Source organism: Mustela lutreola, chromosome 4 (assembly GCF_030435805.1).
Source record: "Mustela lutreola isolate mMusLut2 chromosome 4, mMusLut2.pri, whole genome shotgun sequence".
NCBI lineage: Eukaryota > Metazoa > Chordata > Mammalia > Carnivora > Mustelidae > Mustela > Mustela lutreola.
Genome location: NC_081293.1, coordinates 79,769,250 through 79,795,914, shown reverse-complemented (window position 1 = coordinate 79,795,914; position 26,665 = coordinate 79,769,250). Strand labels below are relative to the sequence as shown.

Below are 26,665 nucleotides of genomic sequence, written 5' to 3'. Positions count from 1 at the left end.
TGAAGTTTCCCATCGCCCCTCCCTGACTCCGAGGGCAGAGATCTTGTGAGAGGTGCCCCGCGTCAATCTTTTTTTTTTTTTTTTAAGATTTTATTTATTTATTTGACAGAGATCACAATTAATCAGAGAGGCAGACACAGAGAGAGAGAGGAAGCAGGCTCCTCGCTGAGCAGAGAGGCTGATCCCAGGACCCTGAGACCATGACCTGAGCCAAAGGAGGCTTTAACCCACTGAGCCACCCAGGCACCCCTGGGTCAATCTTTTACTTTTTCTTCTCTTTGCTGAAAGAAGCAAACATGTCATTAATGCTTCCTTTTTCCTATCTTTAGTCATTACAACATATAGTATCTTCTCATAGGGTTTTTTCCCCCTTCTTCTCATGGGTTTATTGGCTATTTGTATTTCTTTTTCCAAAAGGTGCTTCTTCATTTCCTTTACCTTCTTTTGGGTTGATCTGGCTGCTTTGTTTTCTGATTTACAGAACTGCTGCACATGAGGGATATTAACTCGCTGCAACTCTCATGTTGCAGATAATACCATGCTCTTCACCAGAGAAAGTATTACATTGCCATGTGGAGAGCTCTGTTAATTTTCCCTCTGGCTTCCCCAGTTTAGATATTTGTCGATATACTCTTCAGAATTTTGTTTCACACGTTTAGATTGTTCATTGACGTAGACTCAACTTTAGTAGATGGTGAGGGAATAGGGCTTTGCTTTATTTTCTCTCAAATGCACAGCCAGTCATTCTAATAGCATTTACCGACTAACTCCTTTCTCCATCGATCTAATGATTTTACTACACATCCAGTTTTCACATACATACATGGGCACAAGTGTCTGTACGTGTATGTATACACATATGACGTTTATGTTTACACAGTTTTCAGACTCTGTTCTCCTCCAATGCTCTGTCTCACCCGGGGAATGCCACAGAGCCAGGTCCAAAGAAATCACTCACCTGCCCTTCTTCATCAAAAGCCATGACCACCACAGCGGCTCCAAACTTCTTAATTTTCCTAGCCTTCGCCAAGAAGTCATCCTCTCCCTCCTTCAGGCTAATGCTGTTGACAATGCATTTTCCCTGGCAGCATTTCAAGCCAGCTTCAATCACGGCGAAATTGGAAGAATCAATGCACAAGGGCACCTACATCAGAGGGGCAGGAAGAATCATAGGAAAATTGCAAGTCACCATGGATTCCCTTCCACGAGCTGGCACCCAAACAGTCCCTATTTCATATGCAGGGAATAACAGTAGCATGACAGAAAAAAGGATCTGCATGTACTTGTTCTTTTAAAGCCCAGAACACTTGGAGTGATTCCAGTCCTACAAGGGACCCCACGCAGGAGCCCGGGATTCGAAAATCAAAGATCACAGATGAACACCGGGATGAAATCACTGAGCTCTGTCCACTGGCTTCTTCGTCAGTTTACATCTTCCACTGCCTACACCTCAAACAGGATTCTGGTATCCCAGATCTGACTCCGGGATTAACGTTTGGCCTCACAGTCTCGGGAATAGCCCTCCGGCCTATTCAAATCCAATCTTCCCCTTAAAGAATCAAGTTCCTGACCAGATAAAATAAAATTTTACTCTTAGGAAAAGACATAATATTTAATAAAAGAATATAACTACAACAAAGGACAAAGTTGAAATGCACAGATGAGAACAGGTTCATTTTAAATAGTCTCCATGCATTCACGCCTCTGCTCCAGGGAGGGTAGAAATAAGGGTTTCGAAGCAGGACTAGAGTCAAGCACAGAAATGAAACACGGCAGCCGATCTAAGCTCCGCTGCTTAAGTCACTCAATAAATACATATTTAGTGACAACTACCTCAAGCCCCACGCTAGACTTGGGGGCAATGACAGAGCAGGGGGCTCCCTGGCTTCCCTGAGCTTTATAAAGATAAACAATTGAACAAATAATGGCCTAAAGTGTGGGAGACAGGAGGGCAGGAGAGGAGCACAGGTGCCATGAAAGAAGCCTGCTTCAGGGGCACCAGACCCCACCTGTGGCACAGGGAGAGCGGGCCAGGAGAATTCTCTGAAAGGCTCTGCTCTTCCTCAGGCCACATCTCCAAAGGTGAGAGCACAATGGGACCAGGGGTCCATCAATTCTACCCTTTCCTACTGCACTGGTCACAACAGGTTTGCAAGGAAAGGGATCAAGTACCAGTGCCAATCCCAGGCCAATGTTTTAAAGCTCTGGGTGAGTCTTGTGTCCAGCTCTGCTGGTGAAACGGTGCTAGTCACACCTTTTTATGCTCGACTCCAGTTCTTCATAATTTGGTCTCTAAGAAATTTTGGTAGGAGGTCCAATCCAGGAAAGATAAGGAAAAAAAATTACTGGAGCAATCAGAAGAGTAATTAATAATGTCTTAAGTTACACACAGTTGTTCATAGTGGAGGCACTTTCATCTGCAGGGTTCCGGAGTTAGGCAGAGCAAGAATGACTGCTCCCACTTCGGGCTGGAGAAAGGAAACTATGGTCAACAGTCAGTTGACCATAGGATACATCTGACTCCCGGCAGAGCCCCTTTCCCACCACTCGGCTGATGAACAGCTTCTACCCCTCTGATTCTGACAGACTCGGAACAAGTCATTTGGCTTCTCCGCATCTTAAATTCTCAAAGTATTTACTCCCAGGGGAGTGATGAGGCTTTTTACTGAGAAGTTTTCAAGACACAAATGAAAGACGGGTTAATGCACTGCTTATCACGGGACATCTAACTTAAGCATTTGCTGAAGGCCTAATGAAACACTGACAGCCCCATCTCTCAAAGCACTAGGAAGTTTCTTTAAAAAAGAACTTCACAGGTGTGCTTGGGTGGCTCAGTGGGTTAAGCCTCTGCCTTGCACTCAGGTCATGATCCTGGGGTCCTGGGATCGAGCCCTGCATCAGGCTCTCTGCCCAGCAAAGAGCCTGCTTCCCCCTCTCTCTGCCTCCCTTTCTGCCTACTTGTGATCTCTCTCTGTGTCAAATAAATAAATAAAATCTTAAAAAAAAAAAAACAAAAAACTTCACAAATCACTTCTCATCACAAATTCAATAGTAAAGAAATGAAGTAAAAATTTTAAGGATTTTAGAATCCACCCAAAAATTTTTTTAAAAAATTGGACATACAAGTTAACTTTCATCTTTTAAAGAATAAATGTAAAAGCTGACACATACTATTTACATTTAATCTAATTTTATAGTTCTGTTAACTCTGATAAACCCCAGAAGGTTTCTTCCTCCCACAATAAGGAAGAACTGCCTGAGGGTCCCTGTGCCTGGAATGGAGCTAACATCCTGGTAGCAATGGGCAAGTGTATCCTTCAGACGTGGGAAGCAGGTTCTTAGTCCATCCAGACATCAGAGGAAACTCAATCCAGAAACCTTGGAAACAGCTGAGCTGAGGTCACAGCTCTGGTTTACACTGAAAGGCTGCCATCAGGGAACAAAGTGACAAACAGAAACCACTGGGCTTTCACTGTGGGAAAACAGAACACCAGGGTGTGAGATGACAGATCCCTGGGGCAAGTGACAAAGTTAGAGTGACAGATGAGGGCACATAAATCTCATTTTGTACAACCTTGGCAATGTCGGGCTCGGAAGCAATGAAGTTGCAAAATCTGGTCATGGCACTCGAACCATCCAGCATGCCATCATCCATGTTGATATCCAACACCTGCGCTCCCATTTCCACCTGCACTTTGGCAATGGTCAGTGCTTCCTGAGGGAACACCAGATGAGGCACCATTAGGAGAAGGTGACTCAAGAGAAAGCTACCCAATTTATTCCCACCCGCCCCCCTCCTGCAGTCCGTTTAAATAAGACTGGGCGAACCAGCCTCCTCGAGTCTGCGCCAGCTCTCCTCCCATCCATCATCATAGTCTGACGACTGGCCTTCCTTGCACATCTCCTCCCTCATGTCAGTCAGGACTCAGAATCCACCAAGGCTCTGTCTTCCTGCCGTAAATAAAGAAGCTCAACTCCCCAGCCTGGCGTTCGAGGCCTTCTGTGATCGGACCCTGTCGCCTCACCTAACTGAATGCCCCAATCCTCCCCTCCCGGTTCCCCTCACCAAGCCATGTGTGTTTCCACTTCAGGGCCACAGATCACGTCATCCCCGCTGCTTGGGATACAATCCCCTTCCCTTCTATACTGTTCAGGACCCAGCTCAAGCCCTAGCTCCTCCCAAAAAAGCCCTCAGAGAAACTATCCAAAATTTCTGTGACTCTTGTGTTTGCCAAGACATGCAAAGTGTGTTGTAGGCCATTGGTAAGAGTTATGTGAACTACGAGGTAAATAAAATCCAGCAGGTTTTTATACTGGAAGGCTTTTCAAATCCATTAATACACTGTTTCACACTGTGAATATCCAAGAAGAGAATATGTAGCATTTCTCACTGGTGATCACTGAAGGAATAATCTTGTTGGCTCAGGGTTCCAGAGAGCATACTTTGGGAGGGAAACACTGTTTCTTCCACAACGCCCTGCTGCTTCTATAACTTCTGTAACAACTGTGATCATTACATCATCTTGGTTTATGAGAATATCATTTCCTCAGGATTTCATATCAGCTTATTCCTCAAAATAGAGTGTTAGTGTTTGGAACTCTGAAAGGTCTTAGGTTTCTCCTGATCTCCTCTGAACAAGACTGGGCAAAATATACATGTTCCATAATGCTTTCTAACTGATAAAACAGGGTTCATTTTAGGTCTGCACTGTATGTTTTGTCATGTAATAAAATAAATAAGGGAGGGAGGAGTCAAGTTGGCAGAGAAGTAGCAGGCTGAGATGACATCAGGTAGCGGGAGATCAGCTAGATAGCTTATCTAACTATTGCAAACACCTACAAATCCAATGGGAACTCGAAGAGAAGAAGAGCAACAATTCTAGAAACAGAAAATCGATCACTCACTTTCTGAAAGGTAGGACCTGTGGAGAAGTGAATCCAAAGCAACAGGAAGATAGACCACGGCGGGAGGGGTCGGCTCCGGACAAGCAGCAGAGCAACAGAACAACAGAGCACAAAATCAGAACTTTTAAAAGTCTGCTCCACTGAGGGACATCACTTCAGAGGCTAAACCAGGGGGAAGCCCAGGCGGGGTCAGTGTAACCCCAGGTCCCGCGGGGTCACAGAAGAACTGGGGGGTGTCTGAGTGTTGCAGAGCTCGTAGGTATTAGAGCGGGGAAGCCGGCTACATCAACAAAGCTGAGGAGTGAGCTCTCAGCTCGGGGTTACCTTGAACCAGGCACAGGCTAGGTGAGCTCAGAGCGTGGCCAGAGGCCAGGAAGACTGAGTGAGTGACTGAACACTATTCTCCAAGCGCGTGGCTGAAGGCCAGGGAGACCGAAGTAACAGAGCACTTTTCTCCAAGCGTGACCAGAGGCCAAGGAGGCAGAAGCGACCAAGCGCTTTTCTACAAGCCCAAGTGATTGAGCGCTTTTCTCCAAGCGCTTTTCTCCAGAGGCCAGGGAGATGGGAGCGATTGGGCACTTTTCTGTGAGGGCGCACTGAGGTGCGGGACCCCGAACTCGGCTCCTCTGGGCCAGAGATTGGGAGGCCGCTATTATTATTCCCGTCCTCCGGAGCGCTACAAAAGTGCTCAGGGAACAAAAGCTCCTGAAAGCGAACCAGAGCGGATTACTTAGCCTGGCCCTGGTAAGGGCGGGGCAATTCCACCTCCGGTAAAGACACTTGAGAATCACTACAACAGGCGCCTCCCCCAGAAGATCAACAAGAAACCCAGCCAAGACCAACTTCACTCACCAAGGAGAACAGCTGAATTCCAGAGGAGGAGAAAGCAAATCCTATCTGGACAAAATGACAAGGTGGAAAAACTCACCACAAAAAAAAGAGTAAGAGGCAGTACCAAAGGCTGGACACCTAATCAATACGGACATTGGTAAAATGACAGATCTAGAGTTCAGAATGATGATTCTCAAGGTTCTAGCCAGGCTCGAAAAAGGCATGGAAGATAGAGAAACCCTCTCGGGAGATATAAAAGCCCTTTCTGAAAAAATAAAAGAACTAAAATCTAACCAAGTTGAAATCAAAAAAGCTATTAATGAGGTGCAATAAAAAAATGGAGGCTCTCACTACTAGGATAAATGAGGCAGAAGAAAGAATTAGAGATATAGAAAACCAAATGACAGAGAATAAAGTAGCTGAGCAAAAAAGGGAAAACAGCTACTGGACCATGAGGGGAGAATTCGAGAGATAAGTGACACCATAAGATGAAACAACATTAGAATAATTGGGATTCCAGAAGAAGAAGAAAGAGAGAGGGGAGCAGAAGGTAAATTGGACAGAATTACTGTAGAGAATTTCCCTAATATGGCAAAGGGAACAAACATCAAAATCCAGGATTTGCAAAGAACGCCCCTCAAAATCAATAAAAATAGGTCCACACCCCGTCACCTGATAGTAAGATTTACAAGTCTTAGTGACAAAGAGAAAATCCTGAAAGCACTCCGGGAAAAAAGTCTATAACATACAAGGGTAAAAACATTAGGTTGGCAGCGGACTTATCCACAGAGACCTGGCAGGCCAGAAAGAACTGGCATGATATATTCATGATACATTCTTGATATATTCATAAACGAGAAAAACATGCAGCCAAGAATACTATATCCAGCTAGGCTATCATTGAAAATAGAAGAAGAGATAAAAAGCTTCCAGGACAAACAAAAACTGAAAGAATTTGCAAACACCAAACCAGCTTTACAGAAAATATTGAAAGGGGTCCTCTAAGCAAAGAGAGACCCTAAAAGTAGTATATCAGAAAGAAACAGACACAATATACAGTAACAGTCACCTTACAGGCAATACAATGGCACTAAATTCATACCTCTCAATAGTTATCCTGAATGTTAATGGGCTAAATGCCCCAATCAAAAGACAGAGGGTATCAGAATGGATAAAAAAAACAAAACCTATCAATATGCTGCCAAAAGAAACTCATTTTAGACCCGAAGATACCTCCCCAGATTTAAAGTGAGGGGGTGGAAAACAATGTACCATGCTAATGGACATCAGAGGAAAGCTGGGGTGGCAATCCTTATATCAGATCAATTAGATTTTAAGCCAAAGACTATAATTAAGAGATGAGGAAGGACACTGTATCATACTCAAAGGGTCTGTCCAACAAGAAGACCTAACAATTTTAAAAATCTATGCCCCTAACATGGAAACAGCCTACTATATAAACCAATTAATAACAAAATCAAAGAAATACATAGACAATAATAAAATAATAGTAGGGGACTTTAACACTCCCCTCACTGAAATGGACAGATCATCTAAACAAAAGATCACCAAGGAAATAAAGGCCTTAAATGGCACACTAGACCAGATGGAAATCACAGATATATTCAGAACATTCCATCCCAAAATGACAGAATACACATTCTTCTCTAGTGCACATGAAACATTCTCCAAAATAGACCACATCCTGGGTCATAAATCAGGTCTCAACCGGTATTAAAAGATTGGGATCATTCCCTGCGTATTTTCAGACCACAGTGCGCTGAAGCCAGAACTCAATCACAAGAGGAAATTTGGAAAGAAACCAAATACATGGAGACTAAACAGCATCCTTCTAAAAAATGAATGGGTCAACCAGGAAATTGAAGAAGAATTGAAAAAATTCATGGAAACAAATGATAATGAAAACACAACGGTTCAAAATCTGTGGGACACAACAAAGGCAGTCCTGAGAGGAAAATACATAGCGGTACAAGCCTTTCTCAAGAAACAAGAAAGGTCTCGGGTACACAACCTAACCCTACACCTAAAGGAGCTGGAGAAAGAACAAGAAAGAAACCCTAAGCCCAGCAGGAGATGAGAAATCATAAAGGTCAGAGCAGAAATCAATGAAATAGAAACCAAAAAAAAAAAAAACAATAGAACAAATCAACAAAACTAGGAGCTGGTTCTTTGAAAGAATTAATAAGATTGACAAACCCCTGGCCAGACTTATCAAAAAGAAAAAAGAAAGGACCCAAATAAATAAAATCATGAATGAAAGAGGAGAGATCACAACTAACACCAAAGAAATACAAACAATTATAAGAACATACTATGAGCAACTCTATGCCAACAAATTCGACAATCTGGAAGAAATGGATACATTTCTAGAGACATATAAACTACCACAACTAAACCAGGAAGAACCAGAAAACCTGAACAGACCCATAACCAGTAAGGAGATTGAAACAGTCATCAAAAATCTCCAAACCAACAAAAGTCCAGGGCTAGACGGCGTCCCGGGGGAATTCTACCAAACATTTAAAGAAGAACTAATTCCTATTCTCCTGAAACTGTTCCAAAAAATAAAAATGGAAGGAAAACTTCCAAACTCATTTTATGAGGCCAGCATCACCTTGATCCCAAAACCAGATGAGGATCCCATCAAAAAAGAGAACTACAGACCAATATCCTTGATGAACACAGATGCGAAAATTCTCACCAAAATACTGGCCAATAGGATCCAACAGTACATTAAAAGGATTATTCACCATGACCAAGTGGGATTTATCCCAGGGCTGCAAGGTTGGTTCAACAACTGCAAATCAGTCAATGTGATATAATACATTAATAAAAGAAAGAACAAGAACCATATGATACTCTCAATAGTTGCTGAAAAAGCATTTGAAAAAGTGCAGCATCCCTTCCTGATCAAAACTCTTCAAAGTGTAGGGATAGAGGGCACATACCTCAATATTATCAAAGCCATCTATGAAAAACCCACTGTAAATATCATTCTCAATGGAGAAAAATGAAAGCTTTTCTGCTAAGGTCAGGAACACGGCACAGGTGTCTGTTATCACCACTGCTATTCAACATAGTACTAGAAGTCCTAGCCTCAGCAATCAGACAACAAAAGGAAATTAAAGGCATCCAAATCGGCAAAGAAGAGGTCAAACTATTACTCTTTGCAGATGATATGCTATTGTATGTGGAAAACCCAAAAGGCTCCAGTCCAAAACTGCTAGAACTTGTACAGGAATTCAGTAAAGTGTCAGGATATAAAGTCAATGCAGAGAAATCAGTTGCATTTCTTTACACTAACAACAAGACAGAAGAAAGAGATTAAGGAGTCAATCCCATTTACAATTGCACCCAACACCATAAGATACCGAGGAATAAACCGAACCAAAGAGGCAAAGAATCTATACTCAGAAAACTATAAAGTACTCATGAAATAAATTGAGGAAGATACAAAGAAATGGAAAAATGTTCCATGCTCATGGACTGAAAGAACAAATATTGTGAAAATGTCTATTCTATCTAAAGCAATCTACACATTTAATGCAATCCCTATCAAAATCCCATCCATTTTTTTTTTTTTTATCAAAGAAATAGAACAAATAATCCTAAAATTTATTTGGAACCAGAAAAGACCTCGAACAGCCAATGGAATATTGAAAAAGAAAGCCAAAGTTGGTGGCATCACAATTCCGGACTTCAAGCTCTATTACAAAGCTGTCATCATCAAGACAGTATGGTACTGGCATAAAAACTGGAACAGAATAGAGAGCCCAGAAATAGACCCTCAACTCTATGGTCAACTAATCTTTGACAAAGCAAGAAGGAATGTCGAATGGAAAAAAGACAGCCTCTTCAACAAATGGTGCTGGAAAAATTGGACAGCCACAAGAAAAAAAATGAAATTGGACTATTTCCTTACACCATACACGAAAATAGACTCAAAATGGATAAAGGACCTCAATGTGAGAAAGGAATCCATCAAAATCCTCGAGGAGAACACAGGCAGCAACCTCTTTGACCTCACAACTTCTTCCTAGGAACAACGCAAAAGGCAAGGGAAGCAAGGGCAAAAATGAACTATTGGGATTTCATCAAGATCAAAGCTTTTGCACAGCAAAGGAAACAGTTAACAAAACCAAAAGATAACTGACAGAATGGGAGAAGATATTTGCAAACGACATATCAGATAAACGGCTAGTATTGAAAATCTATAAAGAGCTTAGCAAACTCAACACCCAAAGAACAAAATAATCCAATCAAGAAATGGGCAGAGGACATGAACAGACATTTCTGCAAAGAAGACATCTAGATGGCCAACAGACACATGAAAAAAATGCTCCACATCACTCGGCATCAGGGAAATACAAATCAAAACCACAATGAGACACCACCTCACACCATTCAGAATGGCTAAAATTAACAAGTCAGGAAATGACAGATGCTGGCAAGGATGCGGAGAGAGGGGAACCCTCCTACACTGTTAGTGGGAATGCAAGCTGGTGCAAGCACTTTGGAAAACTGTGTGGAGGTTCCTCAAAAAACTGAAAACAGAGCTACCCTATGACCCAGCGACTGCACTACTGGGTACATATCCTAAAGATACAAATGTGGTGCTTCGAAGGGGCAAGTGCACCCGAATGTTTATGGCAGCAATGTCCATAATAGCCAAACTATGGAAAGAACCTAGATGTCCATCAACAGATGAATGGATAAAGAGGTGGTATATATATATATATATATATATATATATATATATATACACATATACAATGTAATACTATGCAACCATCAAAAGAAATGAAATCTTGCCATTTGCAATGATGTGGATGGAACTAGAGGGTATCATGCTTAGCGAACTAAGTCAATCGGAGAAAGACAGCTATCATATGATCTCCCTGATATGAGGACGTGGAGATGCAATGTGGGGGGTTTGAGGGGTAGGAAAAGAAAAAATGTGGGGTAGGAAAAGAAAAAATGAAAGAAGATGGGATTGGGAAGGAGACAAACCATGAAAGAATCAATCTCAAAAAACAGACTGAGGGTTGCTGGGGGGAGTGGGGGATGGGAGAGGGTGGTGGGGTTATGGACATTGGGGAGGGCAGGTGCTATGATGACTGCTGTGAAATGTGTAACCCTGGCGATTCACAGACCTGTACCCCTGGGGATAAAAATACATATGTTTATTTAAAAATAAATAAATAAATAAATCGTAATAAATAAACAAACAAATAAATAAGGATAAAAATAACTTCTAAGGTTGTCTTTTTTTCTTTAGCTTAAGAAGATCACATCAAAATTTTAAGCAACTGTTGTGACAGAGCAGGCCTATCCCTTTGGCATATGCCATAAGGATGACCATTTGTAATGACCAAAAGTTACATGAGAAAAGGGAGCACAATAAAATTCAGCACATCAAAAAATGTTTTTCAGTAGCAGCAATGTGTTAAGTACGCTAAAGAATCGAGAGCATGTGGCCCAGTCCCTGTTCCTGAAGGGCTTGTGTCTGGTTGGGGGCCTATGACGTAGTCACAAACAGTCCGCAGCACTGTGGTGGGAGTAAACTGCGAGATGGCCTACACAGCAGGGGAGGGCCGGTGTCTGTGGCCTGAGATGGAGGAAACCACCCCCTAGAGGACAGACTGGAAAAAGCAGAGCAGAGACAGCCAACAACCTGATGAGACCAGAGACAGAAAGAGCTGGAAAGCAGAGATGCCAATACCCCACCTTTCTGTTCCAGAAAAGTCACCAAGTAAAAGCTTGGAGGTCCAACCTTCCCAAATGGGCAGGCTAAAATGCTCATCATTTGTACAAGATGAGCAAAAATCAGCCCTGGAGCTTCTTTGAAGGCCAGTGCTCCTTTGGTTAAACCACAAAGCCCTGAGGGATCACTCTCTCAAGGAAAACTAGAATCCAGTGAGTCGCCCTAGCAGTCCCCTGCCAGATCCCACTGTCGCCTCCTCCTGTGTCTTCTAGGCAGAGACAGTGTAGATGCTGGGTCTATCATTCACTTGCTGTGAAACAACAAGTGAGTAGTTCACCTTTCCCCAGAGGCACATGGGTAAAACAGGGTCGGAACAGGTCTGTGAGGATTCGGTGAGTAATGACATGATGTGCCTTGCACCATGACTGTCACATAGTAAGACCTTACTAAAGGCTACATATTATTACTCCCATCTGTGCTCATCTTCCTAAAATGCCCTCTGTCCACAGTATCAAATCTATCAAATCTGACAGCCCAAAAGGAAACCACAGAATGATCATAAGAAAACACAAATAGAAACATGGCCAACTGAAGAATGTTACGGAACTACATATGGTCATGGGGATTTCGGAGGAGAGCAAATATGAAGAAAAAAAGAAGGCATGGCTGCAGAAGCAAGCTTTCTGGAATGTTCGGTGACAGATCAGCATGGGAGGGCAGTCTGGTGTCTAAGTGGAGTGAAATGAATAGTGGTCTGAAGAGTTTGGATTTTCTCCAATCTGCACAAAATGTGATCCTGGGGAAGCTTCTCATCTGGGGGAAGGCTGCGACAGGAGCACGTGGGGGCAGCAAGCAGCAGCAGCAATGTAGGGCAGAGGATGGGCAGGACCCGTCAGGAACCAGCAAAGTAGCTAAGCAAGCCTTGCCAGAGTGCCACAGAGGGGCGCCACCAAGGGCTACCGTGAAGGGGTAACTAATAAGCCCGTGAAGGATGATAAATGGGTCCTTTCTTTGTGATTAAAATTCAATCTGCTTTGATACTGGTTTCTGGAAAATCTATTTCCTAAAGCCTGCGAAAACTCCAAGTGACAGTTGATGAGAAAATAAATCATCATGAAAGCCCAGACTAAATCCCTCCAATGTTTAACATCCTATTTTAATAAGGGAAAAAGAAAATCTACCCGGCTGTATAGGTTGGGCTCTTTGGGGATCAGTTTGCTGACCCACAGAGTGACCAAGCTGAGAAATGACTAACCCATCCTGCAGACTCTCCAAGGCGGGAGCCTATTCGTTCTTTTCCGTGGGCTTGTTTACTTTAGTCTAGGGCTAGGACCATCAAGACCACCACCCTAGTCAGCTGTTGGATATGGTCATGAGGAAGTGACCAGGAATGCTCTTGGCTTCCTCTTTCCCTGAAAAGATTTGTGAGAAGCCAACATGAAGAGTATACTCAAATTCTTAACCTTATTTCACAGTTAATAAAAATAGCCAGAACCTGGATCCCTCCCACCTCACCCCACTTCAGATCCCAGAGGCAGTTCTTTTTGACAAATATTAACATTAGCTTCGGTCTTCCTTAGTCACAGCCTCCCACCCGCCCAGCCTGCTGCAGACACACATGACCGCTCTCCTCACGGTCCGCAGAAGCTCTGCTAATAAAACTCTCAAAGGCAGAGCTGTCTCATTTACACGCTGTCTAGCCAAAAACATGGCAGATGCCTCAAGGGTCTTAATGAGATGCTCACTTCATAGTTTCCTGCCATGATGAGTTTAGCAAACTTCCTGGATCCTGCCACGTTACAGCGCTCTCCAATGTTAACAAAGTTGGTGTACGGTCCGATCCTGAAGGGCTCTAGACCTTAAAAGGAGAAGTATTTTGAAAATTTTCTGAAAATTCATATGATGACATGAGACAGACAGAAAACAAATGTTTTCATTGAGAAAGAAGTTTCCGCGGCGCAGCCCATGCATGGGGCTAGACAGGATCTCTGATGTGCAATTAGGTCTGTGGCCTTTCCCCCAGGAATATTTAAACACAACAAAGGCTACATGGATAGCCAGAACTCCCAAAAGAAGTATTTTAGGAGTTTAGATGTAAATTTTTCCAAAGAACTGCTTCATACCAGCTCTGAGAAATAAGGAAACATTATCGTCATATCGCTATTTCACCAAGAGTGGGGGCCGAAGCCATGAAGTTCGAATCGGCAGGATTGCTCCACAGCTATCCACTCCGATATCAGTCTGAAGCCGGATGGAGCAAGCTTTCCTAATCCCCCCAGCAGTGAGCGGAGGGGTTTACCTTATGTCTTTGATCCAGAGGCCAAGAACCGACAACCAGCAAGGATGAATGGGATCACAAGGAAAGACCCAGGTTGGACCAGGGAGAGAGTTGCCGCGCTCACCCCCCATTCATGAGCTGACGCTGGGAAAAGCGGGGCTCTCTGTACCTCTTTCCCCTGTTACAGGCCAACAGAGGGGCAAGTACCAACTTTATAATTATGAACACATTTGGGGACGTAAAAAGCAAGATGCAGCGTCAAGCATCACTACAGCCCTTAACTGTCTTTGTCTACTCGCTCTATACAAACAGTGGAGCAAGGGGTCTTCCTGGGTGGTTACAGGTCGGGTGGAGGGACAGAGCCGCAGGTTCAAAGCCCCATCCATCTGTCTCAGTTCCCAGTTCCCAGCCCAGGGACACTTCTTTCATAGCCTCTGCTCATAAAAAAAGAGAGACTTAAAAAGGACGGTTTTTCGCACTTGTTTCATACATTTCATAGCACTATTATAAAAAGGAGACTAGAGATCGCTGGATAAGCATAAAATTAGCACCAGCCAAAAGAAAATGGCTTTTGTGTCCTTTGTCAAAGCACTGGTTGAGAAAGAACAAAGTATCAGGGAGAGGAAAATAACGAATATGAGATGAGTAATCACAGAAGTATTCCAGACTGTTTAAGGGATGGGGGCAGCTATGCTGTCCCAGTTTTGTCCTGTGGTTTCTTCCCACTGGTAGTGACCCTCCACATGAGCCTCAGGATGTCTCCCAGTCCTTAGTCAGATCCCGGGCTCTCAGAGCAGGCAAACAGGGTACTATTTGTACTGTAGCCCAAATGCTGCTGTGGTCCTGCGTCACCGCCCTATGAGCACCACACACGGAGTGCTTCTCATCAGTTATGCATGTGAAGTATCTGACATAAAAAATACCTTTTTCTTAAGTTTGCAATCCATGAAAGAGTATGTTTGATGTCATTCTTTTAAAATCTGAATCAACATGATTTTTTAAAGAATTTTATTTATTTATTTGACAGAGAGAGAGATCACAAGTAGACAGAGAGGCAGGCAGAGAGAGAACAGGAAGCAGGCTCCCTGATGAGCAGAGAGCCCGATGTGGGGCTCGATCCCAGAACCCTGGGATCAGGACCTGAGCCAAAGGCAGACACTTAACTGACTGAACCACCCAGGTACTCCGTGAAGGTGATTTTTAAGCAATTTAGAAATAGCACATGAAATTCAAATCAGAAGAAGAGGATTCTTTTACTCTTACATCTAAATTTGTTTAAAAAATCATATCTAGGGGCACCTGGGATCAGTGGAGAGCCTGCTTCTCCCTCTGCCCCTCCCCCTTCTTGTGCTCTCTCAAATAAATAAAATCTTAATAAAAAAATAAATTAAATAATAATCACATCTAAGTGGTTCTCTTGTTTCAACTTACTATTTAAATGGCTAGCACTTGGCTGAAGCAAACAATAATTTTAAGATCTAAGGATATAGTAAACTATCATAACATACCTCTCTCTGTTTTCTGGAGAATAAAAAGAAAACATGGAAGACTGAAGAGGGTTTTTAACCCAACTTCACACTCACTGGGATGAATTCAATGAAACTATGTTCTGAGAAAGTAGGTGTGTTCCTTTTGCTGTTCCTTGTATTTTATTTCAATTTTCTTTGAGGAACGTTAAGGAACAAATATTTCAATTCAGAGAGATGCTAAATTCAAAATTATTAGGGTGCATAATTTCCCATGTACAGTTAAGAATCTGTTTATATACAAACATATATTTTACTGTTTTTCTTAGGGATACTACCTAAGAATACACCATTGAAGTATTATGGTGAAAACATAACATTTAAAGTTAATCTTATTCTATTTGTTTGTACTTGGTTAAGACCTGAATGCGACAAACGTGTAAAGCATGGTCTTCTGTTGGAATCTGAATTCCTTCATTGATATGTGAAAGGTTTTCCAATTTTACTGTCACTGGCATCTGAGCATGTTGTTTTATAAAGGACAAGATTCCAGGGTGGGAATTGAGTGGTTTCATTTTTTTCCTTTTAATTTTTGCTTTTCTTAAGTTATGTCGATTAAAAAAAACTCCAGTATTGTGGAGTAAACTTAGTATCTTGAACCATGTTTGGGTAAGGTCAGACATGATTTCTAAATGCTGTTTTTACTTGTATTTTACTTTTGGTATGGCCAAATATTTAGCTTATTTTTCATAGTTCCTGATACTGTCAGAAATATCAAAATAAATCTGTTCCCTAAAAATAAAAAAGTTAGCATGATAAACTCTTTTATTAATGTTCCTTATTTGAACATCAAAACTCATCCTCAAAAAGGGAGGGTGCCCACCTTATGGGACTGCTGAGCAGCACCAAACAGAATTTTCAATACACAACCCTTTTTGGTGACTCTGGGATCGTGACAATAAAGCTGCTGAAACTACCACAATTTTCTATGAAGAGGCTGCTATCATGACACACCATAGGCCCTGACAGTTTAGAATTTTCAATAACTAATAGCAAGTCTGACAATTAAAATACTTAGCCCATGGCTAAGAGTTTGTTTTCAAAGCCGTGCCTCACAGAGCCAGGGCCGCGTTCAAAACCTATGCAAGGGCCCCACCTTGGGCAAACCACCTGTGCCTTCTGCCTATTTCCCACCCCTGCTCTTCACCAGAATTCATTTAAATGCAAGAAAAAATATGTACACTTCTTCGACCTAAGAAACAAGTTGCTTGGCACACGCATCACTACCACTTAGAATAAACATGTGAAATTAACCCAAAAATGGTTTCTGAAATGATAAAAATCATGTCTTTACCACTTACCAGATAGTAACATATGCTCTTCAAAAACAGTGGCAGGTGGAACTCTAGGCTTACAGTTCTTCACAGCTTTAGCAATCTCCCTGAGTTAAAAGAGAAAACACTAAATCCATTAATTCAGAATAAAATAAATTTAATTAAACTAATTCCCAGCTATGAAATTAAGTCTATTTAACATAATTATGCACATAATTATATACCTAATTCCAAATGTGCAGCAACAGTTACGCCTTTTAGTTTTCTCAGCAATGCAGAAAATGAATGTGTCAACTTTAACTTTTCTGTATTTTCCCAGTCTGCTGTGGACTGACTGCACCAGTTTCTGCCCTCAGGGATGGAAACCGAGATGTGCTATGGTTTATGCAAATGCAAATGGCAAATCTCATTTCTTTCCCAAGCCCACAGAAGCCCTCTACTCCATGAAATATGTGCCTGCTTCTTAGTGGTTTAAAAGAAAAAAAGGCTTCATCTTTGAGAATGAGGGACGTACAGGAGGAGAAGCCAGGAGTGGAGGCCTGTGTTTTAGGTCAGTTTTCCCCACTGAGCACAGAAAGCACAGAGGAGAGAGGGTCCATAGGAATAAATCACTAAAATGCCAAGACGATGACTCTTAAAAATTTGCTTTGATTATGCATCTACTTTTCAACTTTATTGGCTCTAGTAAATTATGTCTTTGATCAACCTGGAAAAATCTGGCTATTCCACTAAATTTATCAGGGCTAGTATGAACTCCTCTCCTTGCTTTGCTGCCCCTAGATTGGCAAGCAGACACCAAAGTAAGATAACACACGTGCGCGCGCGCGCACACACACAGAGACACACACAGAGAAACACAGACACACACACACACAGACAAGACAGACAGCCAGAGACACACACAGACATATACATATATCTGATGTCGATACACAGAAACACACACACAGTTATTTTTAACACAACATTTTAAAAAGGAGGAGATAACCTTAAAAACAAAAAAAGATCCAAAGATTTAAAAACAAAAAGAGATCCACCTTCAACTACTGATTACTTAAAAGAGATTTTTAAAATTCCACAGGCTCTGGGGCGCCTGGGTGGCTCAGTGGGTTAAAGCCTCTGCCTTCGGCTCAGGTCATGGTCTCAGGGTCCTGGGATGGAGCCTCCCATTGGGCTCTCTGCTCAGCAGGGAACCTGATTCCTCCTCTCTCTCTGCCTGCCTCTCTGCCTACTTGTGATCTCTCTCTGTCAAATAAATAAATAAAATCTTAAAAAAAAAAATTCCACAGGTTCTTCACAGAGTCTATCACAGAAGCTAACAACAGCAGTGGAATGTTAGGAAATTCAGGATGGTGGACACACCGTGCAAACGGAAGCAGACTCAGAACAGTGAGATGACTGGCTCAAAATAGGATCATCAGTCACAGTAGAGACAAAACAAATTATAAATAGCAAAAACTATATTCTATGCCACTGGACTGCAACCCTCTTATAAGCCACAAAATGGCAAGGACACACTTGGCCAGGCTCTTCTTCCACACCCCCGTGCTTCAACACTCACATCATGGGATAAGCAATGACAGTGTGACATCTCGACCTCAAGGTCCTGTTGTCTTACCGTCTTCTCCTTCCATGAGACAACTAATGGAGGCATGTATCTGTCCACAAGAAACACGAACCATCTCTTCCTAATTTTCTGAATATTAGTTAGGTATTTAAGGAGAGAATATCATGACACCTGGAATTTGCTTTACAGTATTCTAAGAGGAAAAAGTTGGATAATAGACAAGAATACCAAAATCTTTAAAATTATGGAAACTCTGTGATAAGCATATGGAGAGTCATTTTATTATCTAATTTTGTTTTTTGGAATTTTTCACAATATAACGATCTCAGTTTGCCAGGGCTGTCAAAATAAAATACCCCTGGCTGAGCAGCTTAAACAGCAGCCATTTCTCAAGTTTCTGAAAGCCAGAAGTCTGAGACACAGTGAGGCCAAGGCTGGTCTCCCCTCAAGCATTTCCTGCTGGAGACAGCGCTCTCCACCCTGCACCTTCAGTCTGTCCCCACTGGGTCCCTTCCTCTGTGTGTCTGTGTCCTCATCTCACCTCACAAAGACACCACTTGTATGGGATTTGGATCCACCCAATATGATCTACCTAACCTTGATTATCTCTTTAGAGATCCTATCTCCAAATAAAGTCACATTTCAAAGGAACTGGGCAGCAGGAAATTCAACACACGAATGGTGAGTGGGTGGAGGACACAATTCATCCCATAACAAAAGACCCAGTGTTTAGAAGCCATCCTTACCTGATATGATCTGGGGTCGTACCACAGCAACCACCCACTATATTGACCAAGCCGTCCGCAGCAAAGTCCTGCATTTCAGAAAAGAGTAAGTTTCACAGAATCCGTCTGAATTCTAAACTGGAGATGACAATTCCTCAATAACAAATTTTTTGTTATAAAGAGAGAGTTAAACATACTTAATACAAAATATAAAGCTTTCACGTGCCCCAGATATCAGTTTAAAAGCAGAAAATAGTTCAAATGCTATGAAATCCTTCACACCATTTAGAAGTACAATTACATAATCATTTGCCTATTTGCTCATAATAAAGTTTTTCTTTTACCCGTATGCTGAGCTGAATGAATGTGAGCTGGAAAACGTATCAAGTAACAAAGTGAACATCATTTTTTACATTTAAATTAAATTTTAAAGAACTAAAGAAAAAAATATTCAGGGTCGCCTGGGTGGGTCGTCAGTTAAAAGTGTCTGCCTTTGGCTCAGGTTATGATCCCAGGGTCCTGGGATCAAGTCTCACATCATCATCAAGCACCCTGGCAGGGAGTCTGCGGCTCCCTCTCCTTCCTCCTCTGCTTCTGACCCTTCCCCATCCCCACCTGTGCTCTGATCTCTCTCTCTCAAATAAAGATATGAAATCTTTTTAAAAAATAAAGAACTAAAAATTCGTTTCCTCAGTCACATTCCAAGTTCTCCAATAACCGCATGGTAGTGGCTAAATACGGGCCACTGGGGATCTAGAGTTTAACCTTATGCTAGCTAGCCAAAGATAGTAACTGAGGCAGGAAGTTAAGAAACTGGGAATTAGGAGTACTGGAAATATCATCTACTAGATAAGGAAGTGAAACCACAAGAGAGGAGTCACAAATCATTTAGGAGAGAATGTTACTGAGTTAGAAGCTCAAAGTCCAAGGAATGAGGAAAAGACCCAGGGGTTGTGGGCACTATGGTACCGCAACCTGGGGCAAAAGATGCAGGGATTAGTGGGTACTATGGTCCCGCAACCTGGGATTCAAAGGTGGGAGGTGTGTGGGTGACCACAGGGAGTAAGGAGGACATCTCATCCACCCAGCAGTTTGGTTGTGGTAGAGTGGGGGAGGGGGCCCCTGTGGAGGCCAAGAAAAACAAGGCTATACCCATCTCGAGTCTAGCCCTGACTAAGTGCAGCCATCTTGATGTTCCAGATTATCACAAAATATTTCCTGGGTTCTGATCTACTCAGGTTATCACTTTAAACAGTCCCTCTCTCCTTTAATGATTGATTTAAACCCCTAGACTCAGCTGCCTGTCTTTCATAACTCCCCTATACATTCCCCAACTGATCAATGTTGGCCCCAGTTGGTAGGGACAACTCTGTACCCCTACTCAGCAGGAAGAAGTTACAGAAGATGAGACCTTCCAACTTCAACCACCTTAAAAATTTAAGGGTCAAAATTGTTCAGGGGGAAATGTGGAGGCCTAGAAAATTAAGGCCATCCCACCTCAGGTTTAGCTTTAGCATAAGTACAGCCATCTTAGCTCCGCAGCCATCTCAGACCCCTGTGCCCAAGGGCTGAACTTTCCCCTACTTTGCCTTAGTAAGCCCCACCCTGCTTTAGTTCAGAGACCCCCCACCCTGCTTTAGTAAGCCCACCCTGCTTTAGTTCCAGAGACCCCCACCCTGCTTCAGTAACAGGAAGCCATAAATACCCCTGCCTTAACTAAGCTCGGGGTCCAAGACCCTACTCCACTGTGCTGGGTATACTTGGGCCCAAGCTTAAGCTTGTCAAATAAACCCTCGTGTGATTGCATCGGTGCTTGGCTCCTTGGTGGTCTCTCAGACACAAAAACTTGGGCATAACAGCCTCACTTGAGAGGACTGCAGAAGATATCCAAATTTCTGTTAGTGTGGGTCCGGCCTCACTGGGATTTTCCAACAGCCACCAGGGCCAGATGGGGAGAAAGATGTGGATAGCGAGCCCCTCCCTCTGCCTCTACCACAGTAATTAGGAGTGGTTAAGCTTTTGTTATATATACACAGGGATTTCTTTAGGAGAAAATTCTACTTCTAAATATTCTAAATCTAAGATTCCATTTCTCTATCTCTTAAAAAACCAAATGAAAGACCATCCTTAACCTTTAGTTGTGTGGCCATCATATCCGGAGTTTCGTCGTAGTCACCAAACGTGTTGGGAAGACCTAAGAAAGCATGATTTCAAGCATTACTGAAAACCATCTTAACAAACAAGCTAGTGATCATTGAGGCTGTAGGTGTAAAAGTTAGGAAACTTTTTATTTATAATTAAATGGTAATTATTTGCAAAAACAAGTCTTAATACTGAACATAGTAAATGCAGAGATAGCACATCCCCTCCCCCCCAAAAAAAATCACAAAGGAGCAAATAAACATAGACTGTTTCTCTTCCATTTGAAAGAAAAGAGTTACTACTATATGGGACAGGATTTCTTCAACTCCATCCCCTTCCCATGTAGGAAACTCAACCTTGTCAACTATCTGCTTGCGGGTAGAGGTTGGGGGACTACTACATATCCTTTGAACTAATGAGCACCTGGTGATATGAATAAAAAACACAGAACACAAGTTCTCAAATTTTCCCAAGTTCCAATTTTCAAATAAATATTCCCAAGTAAAATGTTAATGTTGAATTAACCAATTTCCTATTTTATTTATTAACTCCTTCCAGTTATCTTACGCCTTCTGGGAAATAAAATTTGGTGAGCATTAAGAGACACTGATTTGGAGAAAGAAAGTTGGAAAAGGACTATCCGCCCTAAGTAGCTTAAGCAAATGCTCAAAAACATTTACCAGGAAATCTGGTTAATCCAGAATGGGTTACTAGTTTCTAACTGGGTAGTTTGAGAACTGTCCATAAATACCTGCATCTATATCAGTATATAGTAAGCTAGAAGTGCTAACTTCCAGGAAGGAAAAAGCTGACACATTGGTTGTTAACAACATGGCAGAACAGAGAGGAGGGTCCCCCCTCCCCTTCTTGGCACTCAACCCTTTGGCTCTGTTCACAGGGCCAACACTGTCACCCAAAGCAAGGCTCTGTAACTGGGCTTCATCCCCCAAAGTTCTATCCAATCCTGCAGCTTTCAGGGTGAGTCACATTGTTCCCTCAAGTCTAGAGGCAAGCACTCTTCATTTAAAAAATGGCCACTGAATTTCAACTATGTACCAAGACCTGCAAAGTCAACTCTTTCAGCCAAACTCTTTTAACCCTCCCCACCCCTGTCCGGTGTATTTGGATATCCCCACGTGCAACTCCCTAGAAATACACACCTGCATTGGGATAACAGAGGACATAGGCTGTTGTACATTTCCCAATTGTTTCAATAAAAGGTCTCATTTCAGCTGCACCCAGAGCACAGTTTAATCCAATGCTGTAAAAACAATAAGAAGGTATCAGGAATACCATCTTGTATACAAGGTATTTATGTATATCAAACATTACAATAAAGAAATGGCTATATTTAAAACAAAGCAGACAATACATCTACTTTAGCTTTAGCACCTTTATTCGGATACAGTCAAAGCCATTTCACTGAAGTTCCCTGAAGCTCTGAATGTTTCTGTCCATGTCTGCAATGTCAGATGATCTTACAGCTAAGGACCATGCCTTTCTCCTTGAAGAAGATCACAGTCGATTACCGGTATACTGGTAAACAGAAATGTCAGCCAACTACCAATGCTAACAGACATCTGATCTGAAAGTAATACTTAAAGAGAAGGAAAAAGGAAAATCAGGGATGTAGAAGAGAAGACACAGTGAGGATACCTGGAAGCCACTCTGGGAGCCCAGAAGACCCAAGACTGAGTAGTCCCTGCTCTGTAGCTGACTTGCAAGGTAACGTTGGACTTAAAATTTATCCTCTTATAAATTAAGCTGGTATATCTACAAAACCAAGTTTCGCTTTGCAAATGAAACTTATTATGGGCTCAAATCAAACGGATCCAAGCAGAGTTGCTCTAATAGAAGTTTGTAGAGTGGAGGGCCTGAAACCCCTCCAATACCACTCTCAGTGGGGGCCCTGTAAGAATTCAGAAAATTAACTAGGAAGCTACTAGACTATGTGATTTTTTAGTTTTTTATATTTTAATCTTTCTCTTTTACTATGATTCCTAAGTGCAATGTGGTATGCTATATTAGATCCTGAGGCAGAAAAAACAGCAATTGTGGAAATATTTGAAATCTGAATAAAGTCTGGCATTTAGTTAATAATATTACTATTCTTATTTTTGACAAAAGAACCATAGTTACATAAGTGCTAACATTAGGGAAAACTAGATGAAGAGTATATGGAAATTCTCTCTACTATTTTTGCAACTTTTCTATAAATCTGAAATTATCCCAAAATAAAGTTTATTTAACAAATACACACAACACCCATTTATGATTAAAAACTCTCAGCAAAATAGGAATAGAGGAGAACTTCCTCAACTTGATAAAGAATATCTACAGGGAGCCTGCTTCCTCCTCTCTCTTTGTCTGCTTCTGTGTGATCTCCGTCTGTCAAATAAATAAATAAAATCTTTTAAAAAAAAATAATAATATCCAAGAATATCCAAAAAGAATATCCAGAAAACCAAGAGCTGACATAATAACTTAATGATGTAAAACTAGATGCTCTCCCCATAAGACAGGGAACAAAACACAGGATGTCTCTTTTCAACTCTAATGGACATAATACTGAAAGTCCTGGCTAATTCAAGAAGAGAAGGAAAATACAAGGTACACAGACTGAAAAGGAAGATATAAAACCATCTTTGTTCATAGGTAAGATATAGAAAATCCCAAAGAATCAACCAAAAAATTCTTGGAACTAATAAAGCACTGAAAGCAAGGTTGCAAAAGACAAAGTTAATATACAAAAGTCAATTGTTTACATCTATCCCAAACATTAGCTACTGAAATTAGAAATTAAAAACATGATACCATTTACACTGGCATCAAAACAAATGAAATAGTGGGGTATAATTCTAACAAAATATGTACATGATCTACCTGAAGAATACTATAAAACAACAAAACTCTGAAGAAAGAAATCAAAGCAAATTTAAATAGGTAAATAGATAATCCATAGCCATGAATAGGAAGACTCAGTTTTTTTTTTAAAGGAAAAATTTTTTTTTTTAACATTTTATTTGACAGAGATCACAAGTAGACAGAGAGAGAGAGAGAGGGGAGGAAGCAGGCTCCCCAATGAGCAGAGAGCCCAGTGCAGGGCTCAATCCCAGGACCCAGGGATCATGACCTGAGCCCAAGGCAGAGGCTTAACCCACTGAGCCACCCAGGCACCCCAAGACTCAGTATTATTAAGATGCCAGCTTAATAATACTGAGTCTTCCTATTCATGGAATATATACATTCCATGAATTCATCAATATATATTCCATGAAAATATGTGTGTGTGTGGGGTATGTATGAATATACATACACACACATATATATATATATATTCATTCACACATACCCAATGAAATTTCTAGCCAGTTATTTTGTAGCTATCAACAAACAGATTCTAGTGTGTATATGAACAGGCAAACAACCCAGAGTACCTAATCCAATATTGAAGGAAAAGAACAAAGTTGAAGGACTGACACTAAAAGCTAAAGTAATCAATGGTATCAGTGTAAGAAGAGACAAACAGATCAATGGAATGAAGCAGAGAGTCTAGAAAAAGAAACACACAAATACAGTCAACTGATCTTTGACAAAGGAGCAAAGGGAAGCCAACACAGGAACTTCTTCTCTGCAAACAGTGCTGCAAGAAATGGACATTCACATTTTAAAAAATTCAATAAGACACAGACCTTACACCTTTCACAAAAATTAACTCAAAATGGATCCCAGACCTAAATATAAGCTGCAAAACTATTAAAGATACAAGATAAATAAAACGATAACATAGCCTGAAACATTTAATATTATACTTACTATACTAACTGGAATTTAAAGAAAAACTTGGAAGAAAAAAAGATAACACAGGAGAAGACTTAGGAGGCCCAAGAGTTTTGCAATGAATTTATAGATAAAACATTGAAAGCAGGATCAATGAAAGAAAAAACTGATGAGCTGGACTTCACTAAAATCAACTACTTCGGCTCAATGAAAGACACATACTGTTAAAAGCTTGGGAAGACAAGCCACAGATTGGGAGAAACTATTTGCAAAACACATATTTGATAAAGAAATGATAACCAAACCATAAAAATTTCTTAAAATTCAACAATAAATCTATATGCACCTAATGTGGAGCAAAATAACATATAAAACAATTATTAACAGACCTAAAGGGAGAAATTGACAGCAACAGGACAACAGGGAACTTTAGCACACCACTTTCGTCAATGGTGATCATCCAGACAGAAAATCAATAAGGAAACACTGGCCTTAATATGACACATTAGACCAATGGACTTAACTGATAGATACAGAACTTTCCAACCAAAAGCAGCAGAACACATGTTCTTCTCAAGTGTACACAAACATTCCCTTTAACACATTAGGCCACAAAAGAAGTCTCAAAAATTAAAGATGACTGAAATCAAACCAAGCATCTTTTCCAACCATAATAGTATAAAACTAGAAATTAATTATAGAAAAAAAACTAGTAAAACTAGAAATTAATTATAGGGGAAAAAAACTAGTAAAATTACAAATATGTAGAGATGAAACCGATTACTGAACTGCTGAGTCACAGAAGAAATCAAAAGAGAAATTTAAAAAAATACCTAGAGACATGTGAAAACTTTTAATACGACACACCAAAATCTGTGGGAGACCGCCCAAGTGACACTCTGAAAGTTCAGAGTAACAAAGGTCAACCTCAAGAAACAAGAGAAATAAATGAACATTTAACTTTACACCAGAGGAACTAGAGTAAGAATAAATGAAGCCCAAAGATAGCAGAAGGAAGGGAATAATAAAGTTCGGAGTAATAATAAATGAAATAGACAGGGTACCTGGGTGGCTCAGTGGGTTAAGAAGCCAACTCTTCTTGCTTTCGGCTCAAGTCAGGATCTCAGAGTGCTGAGATCAAGCCCCACATCACCAGGCTCTGCATTCAGCAGGGAGTCCAAGTCAGCTTGAGATTCTCTTCCTCTCCCTCTGCCCCTCCCCCTGCTTGTGTGCACTCTCTCTCTCTCTAAAACAAATAAATCTTTTAAAAAATAAAATAAAATAATGAAAATAGAGACTAAAAAGATAAATAGAAAAGGTCAATGAAACTAAGAGCTGGTTCTTTGAAAAGATAAATGAAACTGACAAACCTTCAGCTAAACTCATTAAGAAAAAAGGAGAAGGCTCAAATAAATAAAATGAGAAATGAAAGCAGAGAAGTTACAACTGATACCACAGAAATACAAAAATCGTAAGAGACTATTACGAATAATTGTATGCCAACAAACTGAATCTACAAGAAATGGAGAAATTCCCAGAAACTTACAACCTTCCAAGACTAAATCACCAAGAAACAGAAAATCTCAATAGATCAATCACTAATAAGGAGACTGAAACAGTAATCAAAAACCTCACCAAAAACAAAGTCCAGGACAGAAGCCTTCACTCATGAATTCTACCAAAACATTCAAAGAAAATGTTAATATCTACCCTTCTCAAACCCTTTCAAAATACTGATGAGGAAGAAACGCTTCCAAACCTCCTTAAGAGGTCAATACTAGCCTGATACCAAAACCAGACAAGGATAGCCCCAAAAAAGAAAATTACAGGCCAATATCCCTGAACACAGATGCAAAAATCCTCAACAAAATATTAGCAAACCAAACTCGACAACACTAAAAGAATCATACAC

At 41.1% G+C, this 26,665-nt stretch overlaps 1 protein-coding gene across 5 annotated transcripts in view; it reads right to left on the bottom strand.

Moving 5' to 3' along the window:
• Positions 1–26,665, bottom strand: part of MTR (5-methyltetrahydrofolate-homocysteine methyltransferase) — a 110,404-nt gene that overhangs the window by 62,137 nt on the left and 21,602 nt on the right. For all 5 annotated transcript variants that reach the window (XM_059170331.1, XM_059170334.1, XM_059170333.1 and 2 more), the window contains 7 exons: positions 22,134–22,234; positions 20,964–21,025; positions 18,853–18,920; positions 16,567–16,646; positions 13,207–13,319; positions 3,575–3,715; positions 959–1,144 (listed from right to left, as the gene is read on the bottom strand). In XM_059170331.1, the coding sequence (XP_059026314.1) occupies positions 959–1,144; positions 3,575–3,715; positions 13,207–13,319; positions 16,567–16,646; positions 18,853–18,920; positions 20,964–21,025; positions 22,134–22,234 (751 nt within the window). The remainder of the gene's footprint in view (positions 1–958; positions 1,145–3,574; positions 3,716–13,206; positions 13,320–16,566; positions 16,647–18,852; positions 18,921–20,963; positions 21,026–22,133; positions 22,235–26,665) is intronic.